The following is a 13,514-nucleotide window of genomic DNA, read 5'->3' as shown; positions in this document are numbered from 1 at the left end:
ATCAAATATGCAGCTAATGCTCGAGCGCCTTATCATGTTCACGAGGGCTTTCATGACGGTTTTCTTAATGCGCTCTATTTCGGGAAGAGGTGAAACGTTCAAAGCTGAATCCCTGTTTTTGACTCCTCCATCTCAGCCATTATCGTGACAGTTTGCATCAGTAAGCCGAGAGCTGAGAGGAGTCAGTGAAGCACTGCGACGTGAGTGACGCACTTGTGGCACTAAATCCGTGATGCTCTGCAGGCGGTGAACCCGGATTGGCGTGAATCGCAGATGTTTGGGGTTGCGACCTCTGGCTGGGGCAAAGCAAAATGTTTGCAGCAGCGAGGCGAGCGGATCGCTTCCTGAAAGACTGTTTGTTTGAGACTGAAAGTGCATGCGCGCGTGTCTGAGATGGAGAAGACAGCGACTCGTTCTCTGTGTGTGTGCTTGCTCGTCCGTCAATATGTATGCTTTCTTCATCACAAAGCTCGCGTGCTTTAATCATTCATATTGAGTTACTAAAGACGTGCCATGTTCTTATAATCAAACACATTTCCTCAACAAAGTGCTCTTTTGAGGAACATCCAAATTCCAGCAGAAAAGAGGACCATGAGATGCGCGGATCTCTTTTAGGAAATAAACGTGATTAAAGGGCGACGTGAAGAGGAAGGACAGAAACACAATTCCGACAATTAAGACGACAAGAGCGAACACTCAAATTACTTTACAGAGGTACAAGACTTCAGGCTGTTCCAGCTCTTTATGATACGGCATCATCTCGCTTACTTTGAGTGCGTGTATTCATTTGCATGAGAGCGCGTGGGAGTGGGATATGCACACAAGCGCTGCTGCAAGTGGGAGTGTTTACGTGAGAGTGTCTACGATAGCAGATTCGCCATTCAAGGGTGAAAGCAACTAGCTACCCTTCTAGTCAGAGGCCTCCAGTTCTGGGAGGGAGGCCAGGGCTCCAATCCCACCACATTCCCCTGGATTAGCTGTCAACCAGTCCCCAGATCTGGGGATTAGCACATTATATTCCATTATCTTTCCCAAACTGGAGAGTCCACAAAGTCTACATCATTGCTCTCAGAGGGGGCCAGCAGGACAGGGCTGAGTAAGAGGTGCCTTCAAATCGGGCCAAATTGAGCCAAACTGAGCTGAGCCAAACCAAATCTGTAACTAAGACTGTACTCCGGCTCAGCGTTGCCTGGCAACCAAATTAGTTTGCGGAAACAAATAAGCAGATATATAGATATCAATTTTATGGCTCTTTGCTGATATTTTCTCATTGTTATCCGCAGCAAAGTGACAGCGTACACCTCTATAGAGGCCAGGCAGACCATAAATTACATGTAAGAAGAAGCATTAATAAAAACAAAAGCAATCCTGGTTTATCTCACACACGTTCCCCTTCCACCGCTCCTGCTGAGCTGCACACAGAGTGGAGTGCGCGGCTCCCGGGAGCCGTGTTGTTTTTCACTCCGTGATCCGGGCGGACTCGGGGGAGCGAGGGAGCCGTTATCAGCAAGGGGCCTTGATAGAGACTCGATCGGGCCGTCAGTCTGCGGGGACCGAGGAGCCAGAGTTAATCAGAGGCAGACAGACCCCTCGTCACCCTGGGGATTCACGCGCTTCGACCCCGATGCTCTGGCTCTCGCCGTCACGCAGACGCACAAAGACACGTGCGGGAATGGTCACAATAGCACATGTGCTTTCTCGCACCTTGTCGTGCACTGTCAGAGCCTCTGCCACACCCTCTACGCTTTATTAGGACTCCTAATCCAAAACAACTCTGCAACTTTACTTAGCAAAGCATGAATTCAAAGCAGTATAATTTATAGTTTTCTTTTATAATAAGGTAGCACGAGGTCCACGATTACCGACTCAAACTTTCTTTCTTTTTTTTTCTTTTTTTTCAATTACCGACTCAAACTGATGGCACACGTTTTTCTTTCCTTTTGACCTTTGGCCTGGATTTTCAAGCACATTCAAGACGATATTTTAACCCAGGTGCAGTCTTTTTGTCCTAAACATCACTAACTAGTTTTGTGGCTATACCAAACCAGTGAGTGAAAGCAAAGGTGAAAAGTGAAAGTATGTAAACATAAGATAAAACGGACAGCTGCTTCTCATAAATATAGTTGTTTCTGCCTCTCAAACACGCCTACCTATGTTGATATAGAGAATTTGCTCTTCATAGCATACACTAAATTAATTGCGGGAGCTATAAATAGCCGCCTGCTTTGCTTGTGTGAACTGATGCCTTTTTGTCTCTTATTTGTATTACAGCCTTTCCTTTTCCTCTCTGCTGTGGTCCTCGCCAAGGCGATAACCTGCGTGACATTTTTGCACTTTTTGCCATTCACGATTACAGATTTGAGACCGTTTCTTTTCCCCACTTCTCAGGTGAGCGTCTGAGTTTTAAATTCTGTGAAATTTGTGCTTCTTTCTTGTGTTTCTTTTAATTGCCGTGTCCAATAACTTGAGGTGCAAACACTGATTTTATATGCCATTGATTAAATAAGGAAGTACGTGGGTACAATGATTTATAAAAGAGGACCCTGCGTAAAATGCAGTTTTTCTACACTTTCTTTTTCGTTGGATTTGTATTCAGATTTCTGCATTTGTGTGCAAACAGTATCCTGCACCTTGTGTCTATCTCAAATCGGAAGGCTGCACTAGCTTTTTTTGAAAGTTGAAAGTGAAACACCTGCACATCGCATGCATCACTAAGCGAAACCATAAAATGACAAATATTTCTATCTTTAAACTCCTAATCGCAGCAAATCAGCAGTCGTGAGCTGAGAGTTCGCACAGGCTGACCTTGTGAACTTGAGTGAGGTCGAAGATCAAAAACAGAGCGTCTCAGCAGTTCTAAATGCTCATCAAGTTCCCCTTTAGGATGCGTTTATCACTTTACCACAACACCAACAGAGCACCTGCCTCCTCTCTCTACCTATCTTTACTATATTTTAGTAAAAACAAGCTCAATATACGTCTGAACCTCTGATTCACATCAGCACTTTAACCCCTAAACTGCAGCTTGACTCTATGTTTTGTCTATGCAGTCCAATGCCGAGGAGCAGCAGCAGCGATTCGGATTCTCAGCTAACCAGTTTACGCAAACAAAGACTGAAACACGTTTAAAATATGTCGGCAGGTTGGCAGAATTTCAAGCCAGAGGTTCAGACATATATTGACCAGGGTTGTCAAACCAGAGCCGTTAAATAGCTGACATGCAGGTATCCAGCTGGCCTACCTCTGGAGAAAGGTGTAGGAAATTATATGGCATTTAGATTAATTAGACACAGTTGTCAGATTTAATTAACTACTAGGTTTAATTAACCATGTAATTAATCTTATGGTGGTCCAACACATGCACACACACAGAGACGAGGCGAGGAGACGCACACATCAACTAGTGCCCGCGCAGACATGCATGGTACATGCGCGACAGATGTAATCTGTTCAGCTGACAAGCGCTCGCACTTTTGCCGTCAAACCTCATAAGAGAGTTCAACTGGACGGGTGACAGGCTACGAGTTAAAACGGCCTGAATGAAACGCGGATGGCGAGAACCGTGCCTCTAATCCATTTCAGGTTTAACTTCTGCCCGGGTGGAACGATAATCTCGCAGCTGAAGCAGTCTGTCCAGTCAACATTCGCACACCGTGTAATCCTTACTCAAATATACACCATGCGGCATGATGCAAATATTTATCATAGTGTGGACAAGCCAAAAGAGAAAACCCTTGCAGCTAAAGAACAAAAAAACACTTTGAAAAAAGATGACAAAGTGAGGAGGTTAAGCCTGCGTGGTCCGCAGTCACGAGAAAACAGACGCTCGCTTTGTGCTGGCCTGCAGAAAACGTGCACGTTTGATCTACTGGTCTGATCAACTGTGCAGACGACAGGGGTCACGGGGGGCTCAGGCCCTGACCTTGCAGCACCCGGGCCATCCTCTGCCACAACTATCATAAGCAGCTATTGTGTGCAAATGTGTGTGTAGATGTAATGGTGCGATCAACCAGCTGCTTCATGTGATTTGACCTTTACTGAAGCCACGAGTGGAACGATAAATAGTCAGGCAGTACAGTGACCTTTAACCTCGGCGACAGATTCACTAGAACAGGAAGTGTGGCCACCAGCTGAGCTGCACCGCTGAAGCAGCTGATAGGAAAAATATATGTAATCAGTTAGATCGAGTTAAATATTGAACGTTGCCACAAACACCCAATTGGATTTTAAAAATTCAAAGATGGAAGTCTAAGGGCTTTCCCATAAAATATACAAGTGGTGTTCACGGGTGTTGCATTTTTTAAAAGCACGCCATTTCAGACGTCTGGCTCGCAGCGAGCCCCGTCCACAAACGGAGGCTGCAACCAGGAAGAGCAGACGCGCAGACGGTAAGAAACAAACGTGTCAAAACAAGAACCAGCAGCATTATCTCAAACAGGATAGTCCCTTCTTTCTGATGCACGGTCTGTGTGATCATGGGTGTTCACGAGCATGTGGATGTGTGTGTACTTGTACACGGCGGGAGGGTTGGTTAAGTTCACTCACATAGTCATGGAAAGCCTTGGCCTCGCTGGAATGTTCGCACGTCTCCCTCCGGTCCGGGGCAGCGCAGTACAGATCCCAGAATACACTGTGCACACAGGACAGTAACAGCAGTTAGACACTTTCATCTGTAGGCTACAGACACACCAGGTTCATGGCAAAAAGTGGTTAAAACAGAAGTGTTAACAGAAGCAGAAGAATATCATGTAGATGTTTAAAAAGCAGAGCAGGTATAAAATGATTTCTTGATAGCTCAGTTTGAGACAAACTTTTCAAAAATAGACCAAGAAGCCGTCAACGTCAGTATGAGTCACGAGCTCCGGTGACAGCACTTTTCAATGTTGTCTCAACAGAACCATCCAAAGAACATAAAACGGCACCGATGAACCGAAACATCAGTGTGATTGGCTGATTCTTGGCCCTGACTGCAAAAGTTTCTAGGAACACGTGTTTTAAAATTAACAACATTATGATATGAACGAGATATTATGTGATCAAAACGCGTCCAACAGAAACGGCAGAGCTGACCTGACAACGTGGTTGACGATGACAACTGTTAGCTGTGACTAACAATTATTTTCAGTATTGATAAATCTGCTGATCAATGTCTCTACTGTCATCAGAATTTTAAAGGCTGACACCTTTCATTTGTTTGTTTTGTTTTGTCTGACTAGCCGCAGAAAAATAATATTTTGTAGTGAGCGCATCGGATTTGATCATTTTTGCTTTAAAAACCATTTAAAATCTCAGCACTTTTCCAGCTACACACACACAAACACACACATACACCACGGCAGTCTTCTCTTTAGCCTCCACACTATCGCGCAGTCCAGCCAGCAGCTCGGGTCCAAATTACTAGGAAGGACCTCCAAATGTTCCCCTCGGCCTGTCCCGGTGACCTGCAGGTTATTGACCAATCAGCTGTGATTATGTTACTTACTGCCCAATCAGCAGTGTTCATATTAGTTAATTAGACCAATCCAACTCCTTCAGAGCATCGGAGGCCACCAGGTCCCGCTCCAAATGGGCCCTTAATTGCTGCACTGAAATAAAGGAGTGCTGCTTCTCCTCGGTGCTGACTTCACGGACAGAATATTAAAAACAAGAAATGCTGAAGTCACGAGAGGATTTTTTTTTTTTGCCACTTAAAGGTGCAAATAAACTCTAACATGCATTCTTTGTGCTGATGTTAGGAACAGCCGTGACACTTGATGTGACAGACTGCGAAATGGAGCAGAAAATATTAGCTGATCGCCCGTAACTGTCAGAGAGTGGCTCGGCAGCACCCTGTCACATACTGGTCATTTTTCATTGCGCAGGATGCGTGATTTTCATGCTTCTGTGTTATTATCTCTTGAATATAGTTATTACAGAACATTGTTGATCAGCAATCTACACATTCCTTCATTGTCCTTTGATTTTTTTTATTTTATTTTCTTTGCTATTTGAGGGCATCAAGGAAACCAGAGTGCAACAATGGGTGTCCTAAAAATAAAAACGAACAATAAACAATAAATTTGAACCCCGCAGCACGAGGTACCAACCTTTCAAAGCATCTGAACTAAAATAGAAATGTGTTATTAGAGTATTTAAAGATTAAAAGGCAGAGTCGGTGCCCTGAGGCGTTCAGTGCGCGCTGGGGTCCCTTCTAGACGAGGAGGGCACCGAGGAACAGGGCGGGACTGTGCAAAGCTGGTGGTGAATACATTGTGCGTGAGTGCGCGTGCCTGTGTGTTGTGCCGCCCTTCTGTCACTCGGCAATAAAGCCAGTGTACATTATCATATCTATCGGTTGGTGTTAAAGAGATTGCTGCTCTGTCAGAGACGAGGTGCGGTGTGAAGGCGCGACCATCGCAAATCCAATCAGCTCTCGGGGAAATGAAATGGGACGCGGGTTGCAGTTTGTTACAGAAAAGACACAACCAGGTGCAGTCGCAGGGGTAGGGGAAGGTGATCTAACATCTCCTGGCCTGTGAAGTCTGAAATATATTACGATTTGGACAGCTGACCTGCGTCTGTCTGAGCCGGCGCAGGCAAATCTCATTCCGTCTCTCTGCATAATCTGAAGGAGGATCACTGCCGGAGAGGACTAAACGCGGAAACAAATACTTTCATTTTTCTGATATTATTTCTGAGGTTTTACACTTTTTCTGCATAGAGAGAGGCAGAAAGTGTGAGGAAGTGTTAGATTAACGAGCAAAATCTTTCTAATATTCACCCAATTTAGACCCCATAGGGCAGCTTCAGTGCATCGGTAGGACCGAATCCAGGTATATGTCGGATGGGACCATTGTCGGCGCCTTTTTTTTTTCCTTTTTAATATAGAGCCACCCACATTTAGAAGAATAACACACAGTTGTTGTCCCATCCTTTTCAGAAAAGCTAATCTGTAGAAATGATCTAGGGAGTCAACATTTGCAGTTAATTAGCAACAGCAATCTGCGAGAAATCTTGCACACCCTTGTTATAGTAAAATTTCTATCCAATTATCTAATCATTTCAATCTAATCATCTCATCATGGGAAGCTCTTTATAGTATTATGGGATGTAACTGGTGGTTTAAGCCACACGACTCTGTACAAAGGATGCAAAGTTTAACAGCTCTTACTTTGAAGAGTCACAGGAGAGATTTAAATTACAGCTTGGGGGTCATATAAACTCTTTTATTTATTCAAATCAGAAACGAGACTAAAATATACGAGCCAGCGTGGCCGGCGCACACAAACACACGCGCTCTTTGTATCCTGAACAGAGGAGGAGGAAAGGATTAGCGTCCAGCCGTCCAGAAGATGACAATTACTAAAATTAAATGCCATCACGATAATTATTTGCAATTAACTGTGGCCTCACAGAGCCAGTGGTTACAATGTGCTTTTCCAGTACAATAAAGAGGGTAAACAAAGACAGCCACGCAGGCTGCTAGTAGCTGGTTTAATCCTGTGTGCGTCACTCAGTCCGTCGGTCAGTCAGCAGGGAGACGGAAATAAAAATTAAGACAGAGATGGAGATCAGGATGCGGCACGAGTATAAAAGAAAAAAACTCAGCGCATTTATCATTTATCATCATCGTGCCTTATAAACCAGAAATGCTCCATGTGCTCATTCAACAGTCTGTTTTCTCAACCTTAGGTAGCAGAGAGCGGCCGGAGTCTATCCCAGGGCACGAGGAGAGTTACACCTTGAACAGGTTCCCTGTCCGTCACAGGACCTGCCTTTGGAAATGGTGTAATAATACAGTAACTGTGACTGAAGAAAGTCCTGCAAAACAAACCTGACCCACGAGAAAAATTAAGCTGTCAAACTTGAGACCCAAAGACAAAGAGCCCGCTCACACAGAACAACAGTCACAGAGGCAGTGACTGAGGCTTAGTGATCAAGCTTAATGATGCCCAGAATAATTACGCAGTAACAGCAAAGACATTCGGGCCTCCTCTCCTTGCAGGGGGGATAACTGTGCATGACATGGCTAATAGGAAACATTTTGTCTGTCTAGGAATCCCAAAACAGTATTCTTTCAACTTTCGCCGATTTCACAAACATTTGCACTTGGTCGACAGAGTAGTATCTGAAAGTCAGACACCACCACACAGGCCTGGAAACCAGTTGGCAAGAAGTTATATTCACCTACAGTTGGTGAAGTTGCTGGCAGCCACTGTGTCAAACCAACGCACTGAAATCAACCTCTTTGTGACTAATAGCACCTAGTGAGTGCCAGCAACCACTCGCCAATCAATCGGGGAATACACACGGTTGGTTGCCAAGAAGTCTCTAGGCCTGTGTGACGGGAACTAATTCTTCTGGACTGAACCAATTTAAGTTCAGTAAGCGACCTTTTGATAACTTTAGTAAAGTAAGACACCAAATCACCAAATTTCTTTTATACTGTATTCGCACCATGAGATAACTGACAGAATAAGGAAACCTTTGATTTCAGTTCATCCAACTCTCACACACTGTGCAAAGTTAAATTCGGCTCACTGCAGTAAACTGTATGCTTTTCAGATTTTCCAGGTTTCCACTGATTTGACTGTATTAAGTGTGAGTTATAGTAAAGTGCTACCTCCTAGTGTTGCATATGCATTGCTTGGCCATCACCACTGAAACTAAGACAGTGTTATTAAACTTGGAGCTCATAACTTTTTACTAAAAAGTATGAAGAAGAGACTTCAAACTTTAAGTCTACACAGACTTCTTAAACTGAGAAAGGCTGCAGATGCCTGTGACACAAAGCTAGCTAGCATGTTAGCAAGCAAGCAAGGCGCATCTTGTTTAATCGTCCTTGTTCTGTGCTTACACTTCATGTTACCGCCAAACAACTATCACAGCTGTTGAGGTCTCTGTCACTGTAGAGGATTTCACTGCTGGTGACGCTAGCATTAATAATGGATTATGTTTACATGTATTTACCACCACTATTCAGCCAAGAATCAAAAAATCCCCTGTTTGTGTCTCTTCCTTGTTACTGGAAGGAGACACAGATCCCGTGGGGGTTGAAACAGGAAATTCTGACAAATCAAAATGTGCTGAGCAACCCGCTGTGGTGACCCCTTATGAGTAAGGGAGCAGTCTAAAAGTAGCCTATATTTACATGTAGTGTATCTCCCCCTTGGAATATAAACCAACAAAATTACAGTTTAATCACCATCACTTAAAAACAAAAGATAAAAAGCAATCAAGAGTGAGAATAAATGATTATTTAGGCAAAAATAAAGGGGACTAAACAGGATGAAATACAGAAGGATGTCAAAGAACAGTCCAGACATTTGGGAGCATCGGATGGCTACTCTCACTTTGTTTGCTCTGCCCCCACAAACAAGAATTTCAGCTAGAGGCTATCACAGAGAAGATCCCTCTACAGTACATACTGTTGTTGTGCCTGTGTGTGTGTGCACTGGGATGAAGGAGAATTCAGTGGCCATCCAGTGAAAACTGGTTAAAGCAATCGATTTTGGGATAAGGAGGAGACAACTAGCGGCGGCCAATAGAGAGCGAGCTAATGACACAATCAACACCTGCAGCCCTCACTGAGCCTTTTCTTTATCCGTCCACCCATAACAACAGACGTGGATGAGTGACCCCCGCTACCAGCCTCCCTCCCCTTCCCCCTTCTTAGAGCCACGCTCTTATTCTGAAGCCCCCCCCCCACCTACCAACCATCGGTGCCCTACAGGAAACAGCCACAGAGGCAAAGACAGAGGGAAGAAAGCCCCAATGAGACACTAAAAGGGGGGGAGGGGGCCGGGGTGGCTGTGGGGTCGGGGTCTTAGATTTGGCTTTTTAACACAAAAGAGGCTGGAATGTAAAGAGTTAATCCATTCGGGGGTCTCTCTTCCGCAAACAAAGGGACAGGCCTCCAGACAAAGGTTGAGGGAGGGGTGGGGGGAGAAGGGTGAGGGATGAGGGAGGCTGGTGGCTTTCCTACCATCTGGAGCTTTTGTTTTGGGGGAGGCTGGAGGTTGGAGGGGGGAGGGGGGGAGAGGGGGTGCCGGCTGGTTTAGGGATGGACAGGGGGCTCCGCCCTCTTTCTCCTCCCACAGCCAACCCCCCAGACCCCACTCCCACTGAGTATCCGTGTCCACGTGCTGCGTGGCCCAGACAGACGCCCCTTAGCTAGGTCATACTACACTTCAGCCTGCCCTGCCCTGCATGGCTAATCAGCAGCCTACTCTTCAACTGCTCTCTGACACACACACACACAGTATCATATCCTGCACTACTGAAATATATCAGTACAGTGAAAATACACTAAAAGTGCTCAGTTTCCATTTGCCTCATACACACACGCATGCGTGCGTGCACACACACGGCTCCCTGAGCGCTGTTATTGGTTCAGGCAAGAGCAAACTTGGGCTGCACTGTATGTTTGTGTATGTCATTCTGTCAGTATTACTGGTAGTGATCCAATTGAGAGCTGTCAGGTTGAGAGAAGCCAGGTTCTTTAAGGGCCATTATGAACCGTGTCAACAGGCTACACAATCACAACACACACTGGGGCCTGGAGGATGAATGAACGAAGCTGCATGTCCGGGTTTATTACACAGGGCCAGCCGGGGGCTTTGGGGATGAGCAGGATAGCATGAATGACAAACAAAGCGGGCCCTGTCAAACCTCTTATCCCTTCTCTTTGCCCCTCCTGCTGCCTTGCTGAGGATTCAGCCTCTCAACCTCCTTGATGCTCTGCCTGCTCGATTCTTTGTCTGCGTCCGTTCCAGCTACCCAGCTTCTTCTGTCCTGCCTGTTTTCTCTCCCTCTTCGCATTAGAGTTGGATTTTCTATTAGCTGGCTGACAAGCGGAAAGGGGAAATCCTACTTTTGGGTGTTCTTATTCCTTTTAATTCAGACATGGAGAAAAACATGGTACGTGCCAGGCTGTAATTCCACTGACCCTGTTCTTCCAGCCAGATAAAAAAAAAAAACACAGTGTCTTCTATTTACCCAGCATTAAGAGATCTGACAGATTTGTTTAAAGGAGCTGAAAGAAAAGAGGCACGGCCCACGTCAGAGCCGTGTTCCATTAAATGAAGCATCAGGCCAAACAAGCTTGATGACAGAGCAGAGGTTTTCCAACCGGGAGGCTCACTTCCCCAGAGGGGAGCAGGACAGCTGGGACGGACACGCAGAAGGAGGTGAAGGGTCAAGTGCATGCCAGGGTTCTTTAAAAAAAAGAGCATTGTTTATTTTAGTTCAACCCGCTGATATTGCCACGCAGCAGGCGAGGTCGTGGCATGCTGTGACAAAAACCGCACTCCTTATCTTATAGTCATACCTGAGTCATCCTAAAAACACCAAAAGAATAAACACATTTCAAGGATCTTTTTACCAATTCACTGCAGCCATAACGTTTCTGTACAATATCCAACAGAGGTGCAGGTGAGATAGGAAGTCAGTCAGAACTATACTTCAAAATTCATCCTGCTACCTCTATCTGCAGTCACGTCATCAGTAACCACTAGTGACGCGGTTCCATTAGCAGCCATACATTCCCAAGACATGACTGCCTCCACTGTGTTTGACAGGTAATGAGCGCTTCCTTTCCTTTTCCAAATGTTTCTCTTCCCATCAGGCTGGTAAAAGTTAACCTGGGTTTCATCTGTCCAAACAATCTTTTTCCACAAGTAGGCACACTCTTAGATGTTTTCTGGCCAAGTCAAGTCTAATCTTGGCTGTAACCAGCAGTTTGCACTTTGATTGATCCCAGATGTGGACAGTGGTACTCCTGCCTCCTAAGAACGTTCTCTCCACATGTCCTTAACCAAGTAAAGAACACTAACATCATTTGGTTGGATATCAACGGATATCAAATTCAAGCTTAACACTTGGAATCAGCAGCAGATCGCTTATCTGCTCAATTTGTCATGAGAAAAAAAGAAGAGGGAACAGGACTCACCTGGCTATGAGACTGCTCGTCAGTCTACGGTCTGATTACATATGAGCCTCTGAAAAATGGAGGCCATTGTACAAAAACGGGTTAGGGTTAAAACTACTTGGATTAAAGCTGAACGTCTGCATTTCATGCACATCGTGATTATTTGATTTAGGATCTACCGCGGAAGATCACAGATGCGAAATTATAAAAATTATTTCTACGTTTCTAAAACCCCTGACTGGTGGTGGTCAGAGGGCCCGGTGGCACCAGTGTCCGGCAGCCTCGCCTCTGTCAGTGCGCCCCAGGGCAGCTGTGGCTACAATGTAGCTTGCCATCGCCAGTGTGTGAATGTGTGTGTGGATGACTGAATGTAGTGTGAAGCGCTTTGGGGTCCTTAGGGGACTAGAAAAGCGCTATACAAATGTAGGCCATTTACCATTGGACAGAGGGTGCCTACGTTCTCGCTGAACATTTTGAAAACCAAACATCTGGTACTCACAGCCACTGAGCTGTCTTTCCAACTTCCAACTGTCTTTGTTAATTTCATTTTTTACCCAATTTTTCACCCTTCGCATGTGTACAGCCCATTACAACACTATCAACATCTCCTCGGGCAGACTGTCTGAAAATATGTGCTGTTACCCTCATTTTGGAGGATAACAGATACACACTGCATCTCCCTACAGCTAGCTTTTTACTCAGTTTGGACTTACTATAAACACTGTCACAGGACAGAGGATCTGTCTCCGAATTTGACTCTAATTGAGCAGTGCACACACTTCAATGAGAGGTATAAAAAAGCAGTTTAAATAACAGACCAGGGGACGTTAACTCACTTGTCAGTCAGAGGGATGCCAGGAGTGCAGCATTTAAACATGTGTGAGATGATGCACTTAGCATTCCCTGCAATTACCGTCCTTCTCCACCTCTGCACTTCCTTTTATTCCATTAAGGGTACCTTTACAGTATACATGTGAACTGCTGGAAAAAACAAAAGCGTATGTAGCCAAGAAAAATAGAAAAGTACAGATCAGTGTATACATACCACCACCATGAGTGTAAAAATCCAGGAGGTTCTCCAAGCGTGATGTTCTTCTCCCATCGGATCTGTTAGAAAGAAGCAGGACGGAGAAAGAGGGTTGAAGGAGACAGAGGAGAAAAATGAAAAATTGGACACTGCAGCATATTTAATGCATAATGTAATCATTTTGCTCAGCTGTCCTCCCAACTTTAGACTGACAGAGCGACAGTCGCATAGGAAAGTAGGCCGATCAGAAGCATGGCGCTCTGCAGAGCAGCGCGGTGCCGAGTTTGTGGATAAGAAACTGCGACTGTCTTGAAGCGGCGGTCCTCTCTGCTGCCCTCACAAACCAGCAGAGCTCCTGTCTGTATCTGGACACCGAGATAAGATCCGGTGACAGATAGCAGACCAACTGCCTGCTTCACACACTCCTGCTAACACGACTCTACACACACAGACTCGTATATACAACCCGAGAGATCCTTCACCACAGTCAATGAGGACAGCATGACAGCTGGAAGATCTCCATTTCTTTCCTATATGTGCTCTGTCTTGTGCGCTAACACACACACACACACACACACA

The 13,514-nt window shown here is 45.3% G+C and overlaps 1 protein-coding gene across 2 annotated transcripts in view; it reads right to left on the bottom strand.

Moving 5' to 3' along the window:
- The window catches only part of ssbp4 (single stranded DNA binding protein 4), an 82,688-nt gene that overhangs the window by 54,194 nt on the left and 14,980 nt on the right, over nt 1-13,514 (bottom strand). For both annotated transcript variants that reach the window (XM_005727079.2, XM_005727080.2), the window contains exons 3-4: nt 12,954-13,015; nt 4,546-4,630 (exon numbers count right to left, since the gene is read on the bottom strand). In XM_005727079.2, the coding sequence (XP_005727136.1) occupies nt 4,546-4,630; nt 12,954-13,015 (147 nt within the window). The remainder of the gene's footprint in view (nt 1-4,545; nt 4,631-12,953; nt 13,016-13,514) is intronic.

This window comes from Pundamilia nyererei, unplaced genomic scaffold (assembly GCF_000239375.1).
Source record: "Pundamilia nyererei isolate P.nyererei 1_Seehausen unplaced genomic scaffold, PunNye1.0 scaffold00023, whole genome shotgun sequence".
Taxonomy (NCBI): Eukaryota; Metazoa; Chordata; class Actinopteri; order Cichliformes; family Cichlidae; genus Pundamilia; species Pundamilia nyererei.
Note: the sequence above shows the minus strand (reverse complement) of the source record. Positions and strands in the feature narration are given on the sequence as shown.